We start from the raw sequence: 13,970 nt of genomic DNA, 5'->3' as shown, positions 1-13,970 counted from the left end.
ACAAAATAAAACCGTCAATTGTCAAAAACTTTCTAACCCTGCCCAAGTATGATATTTTGTTAAAGTGCTTAAAATATATTTTGAGTGCTTAGAAGTGCTTATTTTTTGTTGAATAATTTGGCTATGCACCCTGTAATTACATGGCAATATTACTAAGATTTTTACTTATATACTTTTTTTGATTTCGGTTTGCAAATTAAACGATTGATTTGGCTTACAGTTTGATTCCCTTTCATGTATTGAATGTGAATTTCTTTCTTCTAGGTATTTTCCAGTTTGGGCTTAAGGGCAAAATAACTTTTTTATTTTTTTAAACTGTTTTTTATGAAAAAGCTCCCACATAAATGCATGCAGGGTGCTTCCTGAAGAAGTTTTGTATTGCATTCACGTTTCTTTTATTTCTTTTTAAATTTATTTCATTGTACTTACCAATTTCCATTCATTATATTTTATTCCCATTCATAGATTTTAACAATATGTTAAATTTAATTATACATGTTGGAATAAATTTGAGAAGAAAAAAAATTTTTCTTTATAAGTCATTCTAATCATTTAATTATTTTTGTCTTTTTTTTGTGTGTGTGTTTTAAAATATATGCTCTTATTTTATTTTAGAAAATCGTAATGTGATCCTCTATCAGATTATTTGCTTGGGTGTACTGTGTGTAATTTGTGTATTATTTGATGCAAAATTTAGATATTAATACAAATTTTGTTGCATAATTTTTTGGAAAAAAGCAATTTGTAACTGTCTACTTGTAAAGCTTTGTACATTATTTTCATTTTTTTTTTATTTCAGCAAAGTTGAAAAAGAAATTGAAGATATTTATTTGGAGACAAATGAAGAAAGAAGAGAAGTAAATGAAAAAAAGTAAAAAACAATTATGCTTATTTAAAATAATTATTAATAATGTTATGCATTGATTAGATTTTAACTAATTATTAATTTTTTGCAGATCAGAAGATTTTTTCAATATTTTAAACTCTCTTTTTCTCCATTTCTGGTGGCAAATACGTTGGAAATCTTGCAAAAAGTGGGAAACTTACTGGAAAAAGGTAAATTTTTGTTTCCATTTATTCATTTTGTTACTTTGACCACATACAGTAAACCCTATATTCCATTATCAGAGTTTCTACTCTTTTATACTTCTTTATATATATTTGTTACGGCCAAAGCCCGAAGTCCGGCCACTTCTCGAATTGGCCATACCTCTCGGATAAAGTGCGATGTAATTGAAACGATCAGTGAATATTCTACTTTGGCCGGCCATTTCGCGAAGTGGCCATGATGTTCTGGCCAAAACATGATGTTCTCATTCAAGAATGCCCGGTAGGCGGCGCATCTGCAATTCTGGCGGGAATGTGCTAATATTGCCCCTTTTGTTTTCATTTTTATTTAAAAAATATAAATCTTCTAATTTAAAAAAAAATAATAAAGTTTTTAAATTAAAATTTGAAAAATTTAAATTTTTACTTTGTCTCAAATGGCCGCATCCCACCGCAGTGAGCTGCATGTACCGCGGATAGTAATTTTTAAAGAATGAAGTTTTATACAGAACCAATAATACGTGCCAAGGATTTTTTCTTCCAACTTTGGCTGATCCTCCCATGCCACTTCGCGATCTGGCCAATTCCCAAAATCAAGAAAAGATCGGACATTGGCCAGCCAATTTACAGCGTTCTTAGCCATTTTGCGATTTGGCCGGCCAATTCTCGAAGTGGCTGAATTCGGACTTTGGTTGTAACATATATATATATACAGTGTTTTTATTGCAGAAAAAAATGGGAGAGAATTTCTCACCCTTTCTCGAAAATGGGGTGAGATTTCAAAAAGTTTATTGAGATTTCTAAAAATTGAAAAAACATGAATACACTTGGGAAAAAATTATTTCTTTAATTATAATACATTTTTAACATCTTCTAATTTCTAAACCATTGAATATTTTTGCTGCATTATCACATGGAAAATGTTCTATATCTACTTATTCATCAGCGATTCTCATTAGGTTGCTCAAATGCTCATCAATCTGTTATGATATTTTGTTTTAATTCGGTTTTGAGTGCTGAATGACCTTGTAACAGATGCTGAACTATGCAGAATCATTAATTAAATTTGTAGCATTGTGCACACACTTTTCTATCCTCTACATTTGCCAGCATAGGCTTTTCAATTATTTCTGTTATAGAATAGTGAAGTTATTTCCATGTTCATACTTCTTGTTAGGTCTTCCAGCATAGTTTTCACAGACTTCAACTTTTACAAATTGCTGTAAATTGTAGATGAGGGAGTTTGGTAATTCAATAACAGCTAAAAATAGAGCTAACTTTAAATAACTTATTGTAAAGGACTCATTTTTTTTCTCAACACTTGGTGTAGCTGATGTCATGTCTTTTTCAAAATGGCAGAAGACGAAATTTTTTCCAAAATTCGAGAGATTCGCACATTTTAAAATTGATTAATAGAGTGCTCGAAATCCTCGCGCAGTTTGGCAATTGCTGCCAAATTTCATCAAAAAAGGGCTGTTGGTGAAATTGGTTTCGAAATAATGAGCATAAGTTGAACTGATCCAGGTTATTTTCATGTGATACCCACCTATTATTTTTTTTCACCTTATCAACTTTAGAAAAGTGCTGCAATATTGTTGTATGATCTTCTTTCATTCTGATAGCAAGTTTCCTTGTAGCTTAAGTTAAATTTGTTTTCACCAATGCTTTCAAAGCCTTATTTTTTACAGATATATTGGATTTTCCACATGGCTTATTTTGTCCTGAAAAATCACCAAGCCGAAATTTTCAGTCCAACACTACATTTTTTTTTATGGAGTGGTATTCTCCCTAAACGTTTCGTTTATGTTGCGTGCGGCATTATTACCAAGTTATAGCTCATATTTACATGTTTTGGTTGAATTATTTATTTTTTATTTTTTTGGTTGGGTTTGGCTTACCATTTGGTTGAATTCATATCCTTACGAAACTCAACAAAATTGAAGACCTTTGAGAACATTTATTTGTTGAAAAGTGACTCTGGCATTAGACAGTTCAATTATAACAGGGTGGCCACCCACCTGGAAAACCTTGAAAACCTGGAATTATCAGGGAATTTTTTTATACTGGAAAAATCAGGGAAATTTGGATAAAAACCTGGAAAAATCAGGGAATTTTAAAGAAAAGCTGGAAATTTTTTCTTAGATATTTTTTTAAATTTCACTAATTTAAATTATTTACTAATTTTCTTAATTTAAATTATTTCATCCATTATACCCACATTTTTTAGACACAAATGTATCTCTAAACAGTTGTCATCAACTTAGCTATACTTTGCTTGCATCAAAATTTGCTCCATTATAACACTGTTTAACTAGAATGCCACATAAAATTCTCCCATTGTTGCTAAACAAATATACAAACTTTTGATCTCTATGGAGACTATGAGATTGCGCAATTTAGGAAAGGCAAAGATTGTGCTGGACGTGGAAGAAGGGGTTAGGATATTTGCGTCTGTTTTAAAATTCTGTCCGTGGGCTGAATCAATTTGTGGCTCAAGTTTGCTCAGATGCTTTGGTTGTAATTTTTTTCTATTTTGAAAAAATGAGTCAAAATGTTTTTGCATTTTTAACTTAATAAAAATTCTCCAAAAATTAGTTGGTTATAATGTAATAATAATAGATTTTATTTTGCACTCTTTTTCTGAAAGTTTTTGTACTCCCATTCAAAGAAATCTGTAAATTAATTTTTCTTAGCAATCCAACCAATCACACATTTTTTTTTACAATCGCTAACAGCAATGTTTGTCGACAAATTGTTACAATTGTTGCATTAATGCTAATTTTTCTATTTTATTTTAATCTTTTTTATAACATATTTTAATTTTAAAAAAAAGGATTTTTTAGAACTAAATGTATATTAATTAATATTTAATTTTACTAAGTGAACGAATACTTTTGAGAGCCAGTGTAAATATAAAGATTTATTGAATCACCTGAAACGATTTTCCTTTGCTTAATGAAAATATATTAAACAATGCTTATCCAAGGTTTTATTGGTCATTCTGTTTTTGCCATTTTGTTGATACACTTTGAGCAAATACAACTTAAAGTAACACATTAAAAATTTTTATTCAATAAAAACAATATATTCTATAAGCAAAACATATTATTTTCTCCGTGTTTCTTAATTTTTTAAAAATTAGTGTTGTAAAAAATCAAAATCTTGTCAAAATAATTTTTTTTCAAGATGATATGTTAAAAAAAATGACATTTTGAATAAAATATTTTATAATATAGACACTTTCCTTGTACTCATCCTACACTTTATGAGAAAAGAAAAACAACACGAACCTGGAAATTTTACGATTTTTACCTGGAAAACCTGGAAAAATCAGGGAAATTTGAAATCTGATTTGAGTGGCCACCCTGTATAAACAAAGTTATGCCGAAAGCAAAACAAAAACTGGGAGACGAATGTTCACGGGTAAAGAATATCTGTTATTTCATATACACCAACTTAATATGTATATGAACAGCCCAAACCTAATATTTCGTTTCATTGCTACTTAACTCTCAATTCTAATTTAAATAAATAGCAAATCCATTACAATATACACTTCTTCAGACATTTTAAATTATTTAAATCCTCATTCTTTACTTTACAGTTTAAATTTAAAATGTCAATTTTGATATTGTTTGAAATAACAGAGAAATAAAGCCAATTAGTAAAAGAATAATTACTTAAGACTTGTTATAATTGAAATTTTCACTACGAAAATTTATCATAGTTAAGTTGAAATTTTTACATTTTATGTACTCTGCATTTTTTCTAATTTTCTTAAGGTGAAGACTACTAAAGTTTCAACAAATGATTCCAATAGAAAGTGTTGTATCCAACTTTTGCATTATATGATATTGCTCTCAATCTTCTTGACGGGTGGTGACGAACAATCTGACTGGATTGGTCGTATTTTGACTGCTATCAAATCATTACCAGGTAGGAAAATATCTTGAAATTCTTACTTTGGTTAAAAATTCAGTAATTCTCACTCATTATCAAAATAACAGAAAAATTTGAAGCTTTTGAAAAATAACTAAAGGCAAGCTGAAAGACAATCTCTGTATATTAATTTTCTTAGAATGAAAGTAAAATAAGAAGAAAAAAAAGATTAAGTGTACAACTTTAAAGCTTTTTTTTTAAACTGAAAATAATGGGAAAATAAGCATTTAAAGGTGCATTTCTTAAACAAATAGTATTCATTTTAAAAAAAATAATTATAATGGTAAAATTTAAAATCACTAAAAGAATCCTTTGTGTACTTCCACCATAAATAATAAATGTTAATATCTTTAGGGCCGAATATCATGCAAATTTTAACTATATAACTAGACCAGGGGTTTCCAACTTACATGAGGCCGGGGGACACAATTGAAAACACAAATCAAATGACGGGATAATTTTATGTAGGACTCTTTTATGTTTGAAGGAACATTAAATATTACTGTCAGATTTTTACCAAGTTGTACAAAACAAAAGTATTGAGTTACAAATTGAAATAAGAAGTAGATTTTTAAATATATTTAATTGCATATTAAAAAATTCGGGCTACAATAACTTTAATGTGCACCTATGTATTAAACAATTAATGTGCAACAGATATCCAATTGTTATGATATAAAACTTTAAAAAGGTTGGTATTAAAACTTGCATAGTAGCACACAAAATGTTCAATGAAAAAGTTGAGATTTCTCTGCTGCAACCACCAGAGAATAGATATTTACATTTTAAATTTACAAATGTGTGTGTGTAAATATTTTCGTCCAAAATGGGTGGTTTCAAAAAGTTAAATCGGAGAATTTCTTCGAGAAAATTTCTGATACACACAAGCTAAATAATATTCACAAAATATAAAAAATATTAAATAAAAAAGAGCAACATTTACGATTATTTTTGCATTTGAATGAATATTTTCTTTGGTGCAAAACTTGAGAAGAAAAAAATTTGCATCGCTGGTATGTTAAATTTCACAGAAACGAAGAAATTGGATTTTTATTAACGAGAAAAGTATTTTAAACCCATACAGAGTTTTTACAAGAATTGTCCGGAAAAAAATTACTACTAATATATTTTAGTTCGTGGGCCACAAAAAAAAAAGCTTTGCGGGCCGAATGTGGCCCCCGGGCTGCCAGTTGGAAACCACTGAACTAGACAGTATAAAAAAAAATTTAATAAAAAGGAATGAAAAATATAATTAAAGTTAAATAATTGTCATTGACTAAATAAATCACAAGTAGTCTCTTCATTGAAACAGGTTGTTAAGAGAACAACCTTTTCCTGAAAAAAAAATAATGAAAAAGTAGTGTTTTTAAGGGTTGGTGGCATATTTTTAGAAAGGGGGTAAGGAGGGTGCATTTATAAGGATCAAAGGGCAGGCGGAGTGGATCCTTCAAAAAACCCTTAGGGAGAACACTGCACAAGACTATCTTTGAGATTTTTCATATAACATTTCTCAATTCTTATTAACAAGAATAAAATAAAGATATGTGATTTGCTAGGATCATTTTTTACCTTAAATGTCCCTTCAATATTTAAAATTCTTTTTGTTATATTATGTCTTGTATTTGGCTTATGAAGTAATGCTTGTACACTTAGAAGATATATATTAATATTATTATTATGATAATAATAATATTTATATATATTTTTATTACTTTTGCTTCCCACTATATTTACTTAAAAACTATTATTTGCATCTAATTAAACTTTTATACTTTGAAAAAAAAAATTATATTAACCTGATTTTCTGAAGTTACTAAATTTTCTGTTAATTCAATTTAATTGCTTTTTATCACCTTTGTGTTATTTATTTATAAAAATGTATTTTAACTTTTGTAGAATCATAAGATTCTACAAAAAAAACATTTGGGAACCGTTGGATAAATTGTATGTCCATAGTTTATACAATAATATTATAAATAGCATGTCTCATATTGAACTAAACTAGCATCAATTGCATGTTATATTAGTCTAATAGTTGCATGTGATTCCTCTAAGTGAACCATGAAGATAAGTAAGCAAGCTTAAAAATTTATTAAAAATCTAAGAATATTCAGCAGAAAATATAAATTTTGCTGGCATAAAAAATTATAAATTAAAAGACCACTCATTAAATGGCTGATTGAATGTTGAAAAAGACCTAAAGCAGGATCTAAAACAGTGGGCAATGCTTAAGTGCACCACCAAATAGGATAATGAAGAAGAGTTGGAGAAACAGCCTTAGCCTGTGACAATGCTGCAAGATGAATAGTACTCACATATTTTCCAGCCTTTTTTTTTTTATGATCGTTTATATGTCAATAAATGTATAAATAAATGTCAATAATTGTTTTTTGATTGAGTGTCAATAGATGTTTGTGTCAACAAAAAAAAAAATTTTATTTATTTATTTGCTGCATATTAAACATTATTTACTAAAAATATCATTTGACTTTTAATTTATATTATGTAAACATGACTTTTGTAAAGCTTTAGTCAGTTAAACAATTTCCTTCAATTTTCTGAAAGATCACTATTAGAATAAGTTTAGCTTATTAAATCTTTCTTTTTAAATTGTAATATTATGTTTCTAAGAGGTTTACACTGCATTAAAATTGACAAATGTATGTCATGTTCCTTTAATTGTAGTCATTAAAATTTGTTAATAAATTATGTATTATGCAGAAAATGCAACTTAACCTATTCAAAGATAAATAATTTGCAAAGTTTGATATGAAATAATTTTATGTTTAGTTTTACAGGGGCATAGCGTGTTTAAAAAGTGCTTAGAGGTACTTATTTTTGATTTACGTTTTTTAAAAGCTCTTAAAGGTGCTTTCTTTATTCGGGGTTTGTAAAAAGTGCTTAGTTTTCTGGCTTTTAAGAAGAGATTTTTCTTTGCTGTATCGATTGTCATTCTAAATTGCAAAAAATGCATGATTTTCTCTATTTTCTCTTCAATATTTATCAGAAACTAGTTATTGCATCATGAGAATGTAAAGTTTTTGAAAATGTTTTTGAATTTTATGTTTATAAATTAAGAACTTTAAACGATAAAAAAAAAAAAATTACTACTGCACAGGTCCTAATTATGATTTTGCTGTTTTAAATTTTTTATAATTTTGCATTCTTCCTTAGATGCTGTTGATATATTATGTAGTGCACTGCTTCTAACCAGTGACTTGAAGAAAAAGCATATATCTGTTTATAGTATAATTTTAAAGTGAGAAACTTTTACTAATTATTTTTTTATATTTCTATTAATATCATTTTGCATTTACTTGGTTTTTATTGTATTTCTTTACAATGTTTTGTTATTTGTAGCTTCTATTTTCTATTAAATGAATTTTTTTAACCATATAAAAATTATTTGCTCCTACAGAAGCAAGAATTCAAATTTTTTTTTTTCATTTTGTATGTTCCAGAAACTTTAGAATCTAAAAAACTCTCTGAAGAAAATATTTATTGACCTATAAAAAGATAATATGGTGTTAAAAGTAAAAAAAGAATGAAGTATATGGTTATATCCATTCAAGATGCTGAATCAGCTTAAAAATTTTATAACATAATAAATTATATGTCATTTTTTAATCTAACATAACTTTATTTGGTTGCATACTTGATACTAGAAATATTTTGAAATATATACTAATTAAAAATTTATTTAAACAAATTTTTGCAAAATCTTAATGACCCTGGCAAAAAGTGACCTATTTGCCCCATTTTTATCACTGGAACTTCTCAGAGTTAATTTGTTTGAACTAAATGTTTTTTTTTTTTTTTTTTTTTATCAATCCTGGTACTCTGAAGAAGAAAATCTTCTTTAATAATTCAAATTTCTATTTATATAAATAATTTTAGTTTAAATAAAACCATATGGAGAAATATAATTTTTAAATTTTTTCATTTTGATTTAAATTAATGTGAATTTGTGTTACTTTATGTGGACATTAATCTGCAATTTTTTAGATATTTCAGTATCATTGTGCTACTGCAAAAATATATATTTTTAAAATAAGTTAATGTGTGCAAATTTAAAGTTTATTTATAATGTCTCTAAAAAGAATCTTAAAATAAAACAAACCATCTTCAACTCTATATTCTGATCAAATACATAGAAATAAAATTCGTAAATATATAATAGAATCTATATATTTAGGATCTATAGTCTAACATCTTTGTTGTATCTATAATAGAATTCTGCTTCAAAGTTTTTTTAATCTTTTTAAAATAAATTATAAAAAAGAACTAAAGTTCAAGGTCAAAAAGGGAATCATCTGTAACAATCAGATGAAATAGAAATAAATTTAGTGAAAAAGGAAAACATTTTTCTTAAATCGCTAATGCCCTAAAGATTTCTATTCTATCTGTGGTGGTTGTGTCCTCTATTTTAGCGCAGATTTGAACGATAATCAGAAAATAAATTCAAATTAACAAATTCTAAAATATACATTTTACATTTGCTTCATTTCAATATTCATTTTACATTTGTTTAAATTAACTATTACCTCATATAATTTTATGTCTCATAGTTTGTTTTAGAGAGAGAAAAAACTGTGTACTAAAATCATAGTAAAAAAAAAATTTTTTTTTTTTACTTACTTTTTCAAAAGTACTTTTATAATGTTTTTATGAACAATATGAACTTGTTTTATTGTGATTTGTTTTTATTTACTGTGAAGTAAGAAAAAATGAATTTTTTAAAGCTTATAATGAAAATAAATTGTTTTTTTTGCTACCAGACATATATATTATTGTATAGTTTTATATGTAGGACTATCTACATACAAAACTTTTAGATATTCAAATTTTTTGTGTGGAAAATGTCTATAATACAAACCAAAATTTAGGATAATTTTTAGAATATTTTAAATCTGCAATCTTAAATTTTAATAAATTTGTGTACATTGTTTTAAAAATCAGGTTAACATTTAAAATATATTTTAAACATAAATTCCTCACTTCTTTTACTTGAATGGAAAATTAAATATTGAAAAACCCAATTGATTGTCAAAAGTTTAAATATGAATATTGTATCTGGCCAAGGTCCAACAGTCTGATTCCATACGATATATTTTTAACTATTTTATATTCCCATCGTATTGTTGCTAGCTCGTAAATAGCAGTAAAGCTAGTATTTTAAACCGTTATCTACTCCTATTCTTAATCATATTATTATCAATTCAAATCTAGATACTGTTGATGATTTATGCTATGAAATAAGCAAACAGAAAAGTGTCGTATAATCTTTGCAGTAAGTTTTTTATTTTATTTATTTATTTTCTAGGCACACATTATGCTGTGAAACTGTCAAAAATACAGCAGAATCCGAGACTTATTGTAAAGTAATTTTGTTGTTCAGAAGATTGCTTAAGCTCACTGAATGCGAGAAAGAAAAGTCTCAGATTCTTCGCTTCACTTCAAAATTGAAGGTTCCGAGTGATATACAAAACTGGCTTTCTTCTCAAAATATTGAAGACTCTAAAAATCTTGACTATGATCAAAATCTCACTCGAGAGTTGTTATCCAGATCCTATCCTGATGAACTGCTTAGAAAATTGTCAGAGGTAATATACAATTAACATTATGCTATTCATTTTTTTTTCCTTTGCTGAATACTTTATTTCTCCTGAGAATTGCCATTTGCACTTATCTTCATCATTTATTTATATTCACTTATGAACAAACTATTATGAACTTCATTTCTATTGTTTTAAATGCCAGAAATGATCTCTTTTAAGCATGTATCTGTAAGCATCTCCTTTAAATGTACCTGTCATGCTCACTTTGCTAAAACAAACTAAATTGTAGCTATCTTAAAAAGTAATAGGTAAATACCAAAAGGGCAGTTTCTCACTGTTGTTTTTGTTTTAAGTTCTTCCTTATAATTAAATTGTTATTTTTTTTACTACTGTGAAAATTAGATTAACCACTTAATGACCGGTTAATTTTCAAGAAAACGGTCATAAAAGTGCCTATTTTGCCAAATACATATATTTGATTAATGCTGTTATCTAGTTTAAAATAAACTACCTACAATTACCTTAAAAATATCCTGGTACTGCCATCTAGTGTGTAAAATGAGAAATAAAATGTTTTCCCGGGCAAAAGAAATGAATTAGTTTTATTGTTATTGGCGGGTTACTACTGAACACTCCAGTCCGGAAATTTCAGGGGAGCGAGAAATAGAGGGCGAAACCTCACCCTGTCATTTTACGAGAGCGAGAAAGAAGGGTTTCAAAAAAGCTGAAAAAATTCTGAAACGAGCTATGAATCTGGTGATGACCTGAAGTGCCAAATACCAAAACCTCCACCAACCAATAACCAAAGCTCTGGCTGCTGTACAGTCCGCAAAAAAAAAAAAAAAGATATCTCCCTGAATAACTTTCGTTCTAATGATCGGATTTTCACAAGCTAAGTGTCAATCTTAATGGTTCCGGGAGGTGACCTCAAATATGCTAATTAATTAGTGCTAACTATTAATTAAGTTACGAAATCAGACACAAAAACTTACTTTCTTTGAATAAACATGAATTTTTTTTTTTACAAATTTGGAATCCAGACACTTGAATTAGGGGGGGTAGAAAAAATTTTGAGAAAATTGGGTCTTAAATTGGGTCACAATAAAGGTTTATATATTTGGCGATAGTTCAGAAAACGTCGCCAACGCAAATTAATATTTTAAGGTAACCCATTGACTAATTCAAAAGAAGAAGACTTAATTTCACTAGGTTGCTAAGCAACCAATTTCTGACAGTAAAAAAAAAAAAATTTACATAGTGCTCTGTGATTGCTCGGAGAGGTTTAATAGAAATATCTCAAAGTTAATAGAAAATAGAGATATCTCAAAGTTTCTAGGATATAGACAATTTTTAATCTAATTTCTGTCCAAAAAGCAAAATTTTTTTTATTTTAATCTCCTTTGAAAAGAAAACTTGAATCGATTTATAAATTATTTATGATTTTCTAAGTTTTTAGAATTTAAATACATGAACTTTTTATCTGATATTATTTAGATTATGTTGTTTTTGTTATAAAAATTCGAGGATTTCATACTAAAATCAAATTAACATACCTTATTATAGCAATATACAAAATTTTAGGGATAATCATTTTTACAGCTTTAATCGAGTGTTCTAGGCAAGAAAGTTTGAAGAAAAAAAAGAGCTTGAAAAATAAAATGTATATTGTATAGTAGGGGTGCACAACCTTTTTGAGTGAAGGGCCGCATGCCAAAGGGAACACCCAAAGTATTTAGACAAACATATTTATAGCAATTTTAGGTAGTAATTGTTATAAAAACATTGTTCTAACCACTAAATTCTTTTTATAAGTTAACCTTGTAATATCTTAGCATAAAATTAAATACTTTTAAATGTTTAAAGTTAAAAACTTCTAAACTAAGAAAAAACTGAGCCTTCTAAGAAAAAACAGAATCAGTTAATCAGAAGAAAATTTAGATAAATTGAAATAATTAAAAAACTATGGAAAAATACATGTTTTTTAAAAGTCATATTACATAATACATAAGTCCATTTTAACATAAATTTTAACTTTAAAAAATTTGTTCATAGAAATAAATTTTAAAAAAATGTTCTAGTTATTAAAATAAATACAAGTTAAATACTTTGATTTAAAGAAAGTTTATAGGGTTAAAAATGATAAAAATTGAAACAAAACCCCATCTGCGGAAAATAAGATTTAGCATTTAGAAGGGGAATATACTTAAACTTTAAAACATTTATTTTAAATTAATGATAGGAAGCAGGGGCAGAGAGAGGGAAGAAAGAAAGAAAGCATTAATCTTGAATAAACTATTTTCCTTAATAATAAAAAACTATTAAGATACTTGTTTAAAATTTTTTATGGCGAATATTTTTTTAACATGACACTTTCTATTTACAATTAATACACATATGCATAAACAATTAGTAACATTTACATTACTTAACGAAACTTATTTTGATTATATATTTTACTGTTAAAATTTAATGATATACAAATCATTTCGCAGCGTACAATCATGAATGATATGAAATGGTGGAAGTATAGCATAAGAAAATGGTTAAAAAAATTTCTTAATGGTTATCCTGTAATTTGCAAAATTTTTAAATATTGGAATAATTTTATTCACATGATCGTGTGATTCACTTGATCATGCTTTTTCGAGTCATTAAATGAATTTGTTAAAAGACTGCTCTGTAATTTTGAACAGGCCAAATTTATTCTGGAAAACAGTCTTATGACAGAAGCTGTTGTTGTGGGTAGTATTAAATTAGGGCAAAAAACTTAATCACTTTTGGAATTTGTCCTAGATGGTGTTCTTCATTTCCATATTTTTAAATCACGTGAATACAAATAGCGATGTGTTATTTTATAATTGCCTAAATACTAATTGTTATGTGTGCTTTTTAAATTGCGCAAATATAAAACGCAATGTGTGATTTTCAAGCTGCGTGAATACGAATTGAGATGTACAATTTTAAATTGCGAAAAGACTACTCACAGCGCATGATTTTTAAAATGTGTGAATATGAATCGCGATATATGGTTTTTAAATCGCGTGAATATGAATCGCGATGGATGATTTTTAAATCTCGTTATTTTTAATACGAAATGCGCTGCGCAATTTTAAGATCGCGTAAATACGAATTACGATGTGTGAATTTTAAATTACGCGAAGAATTGAAATGTATGATTTTTAAAACGTATAAATACGAATCTCGACATGTGATTTTTAAATCATGTAACAACAAAAAGAATAGGTCGAGTGTGTGATGTTAACTTGCACTTGTTCATGGGACTAAAGAAATATACACGTGTTTTGAATTATTTTTTGGCAAAGGGGAACGCGTTTAATATAAATGTACACAACTTGTTTTTATTTTTCATTTTTATTCTTTTTAGGAAGGTATCGATTTTGCTAAAATACGTAATTACTTTTTAAG

At 27.4% G+C, this 13,970-nt stretch overlaps 1 protein-coding gene across 5 annotated transcripts in view; it reads left to right on the top strand.

The window, feature by feature from the left end:
• Positions 1–13,970, top strand: part of LOC107439366 (uncharacterized) — a 59,456-nt gene that overhangs the window by 8,155 nt on the left and 37,331 nt on the right. For all 5 annotated transcript variants that reach the window (XM_043049561.3, XM_043049558.3, XM_043049554.3 and 2 more), the window contains exons 3-7: positions 800–871; positions 957–1,056; positions 4,830–4,983; positions 8,161–8,245; positions 10,310–10,589. In XM_043049561.3, the coding sequence (XP_042905495.2) occupies positions 800–871; positions 957–1,056; positions 4,830–4,983; positions 8,161–8,245; positions 10,310–10,589 (691 nt within the window). The remainder of the gene's footprint in view (positions 1–799; positions 872–956; positions 1,057–4,829; positions 4,984–8,160; positions 8,246–10,309; positions 10,590–13,970) is intronic.

The sequence above is a fragment of the Parasteatoda tepidariorum genome, chromosome 8, assembly GCF_982258835.1.
Source record: "Parasteatoda tepidariorum strain Cologne lab strain chromosome 8, Ptep-v5.0, whole genome shotgun sequence".
In the NCBI taxonomy this organism is placed as follows: domain Eukaryota; kingdom Metazoa; phylum Arthropoda; class Arachnida; order Araneae; family Theridiidae; genus Parasteatoda; species Parasteatoda tepidariorum.
Note: the sequence above shows the minus strand (reverse complement) of the source record. Positions and strands in the feature narration are given on the sequence as shown.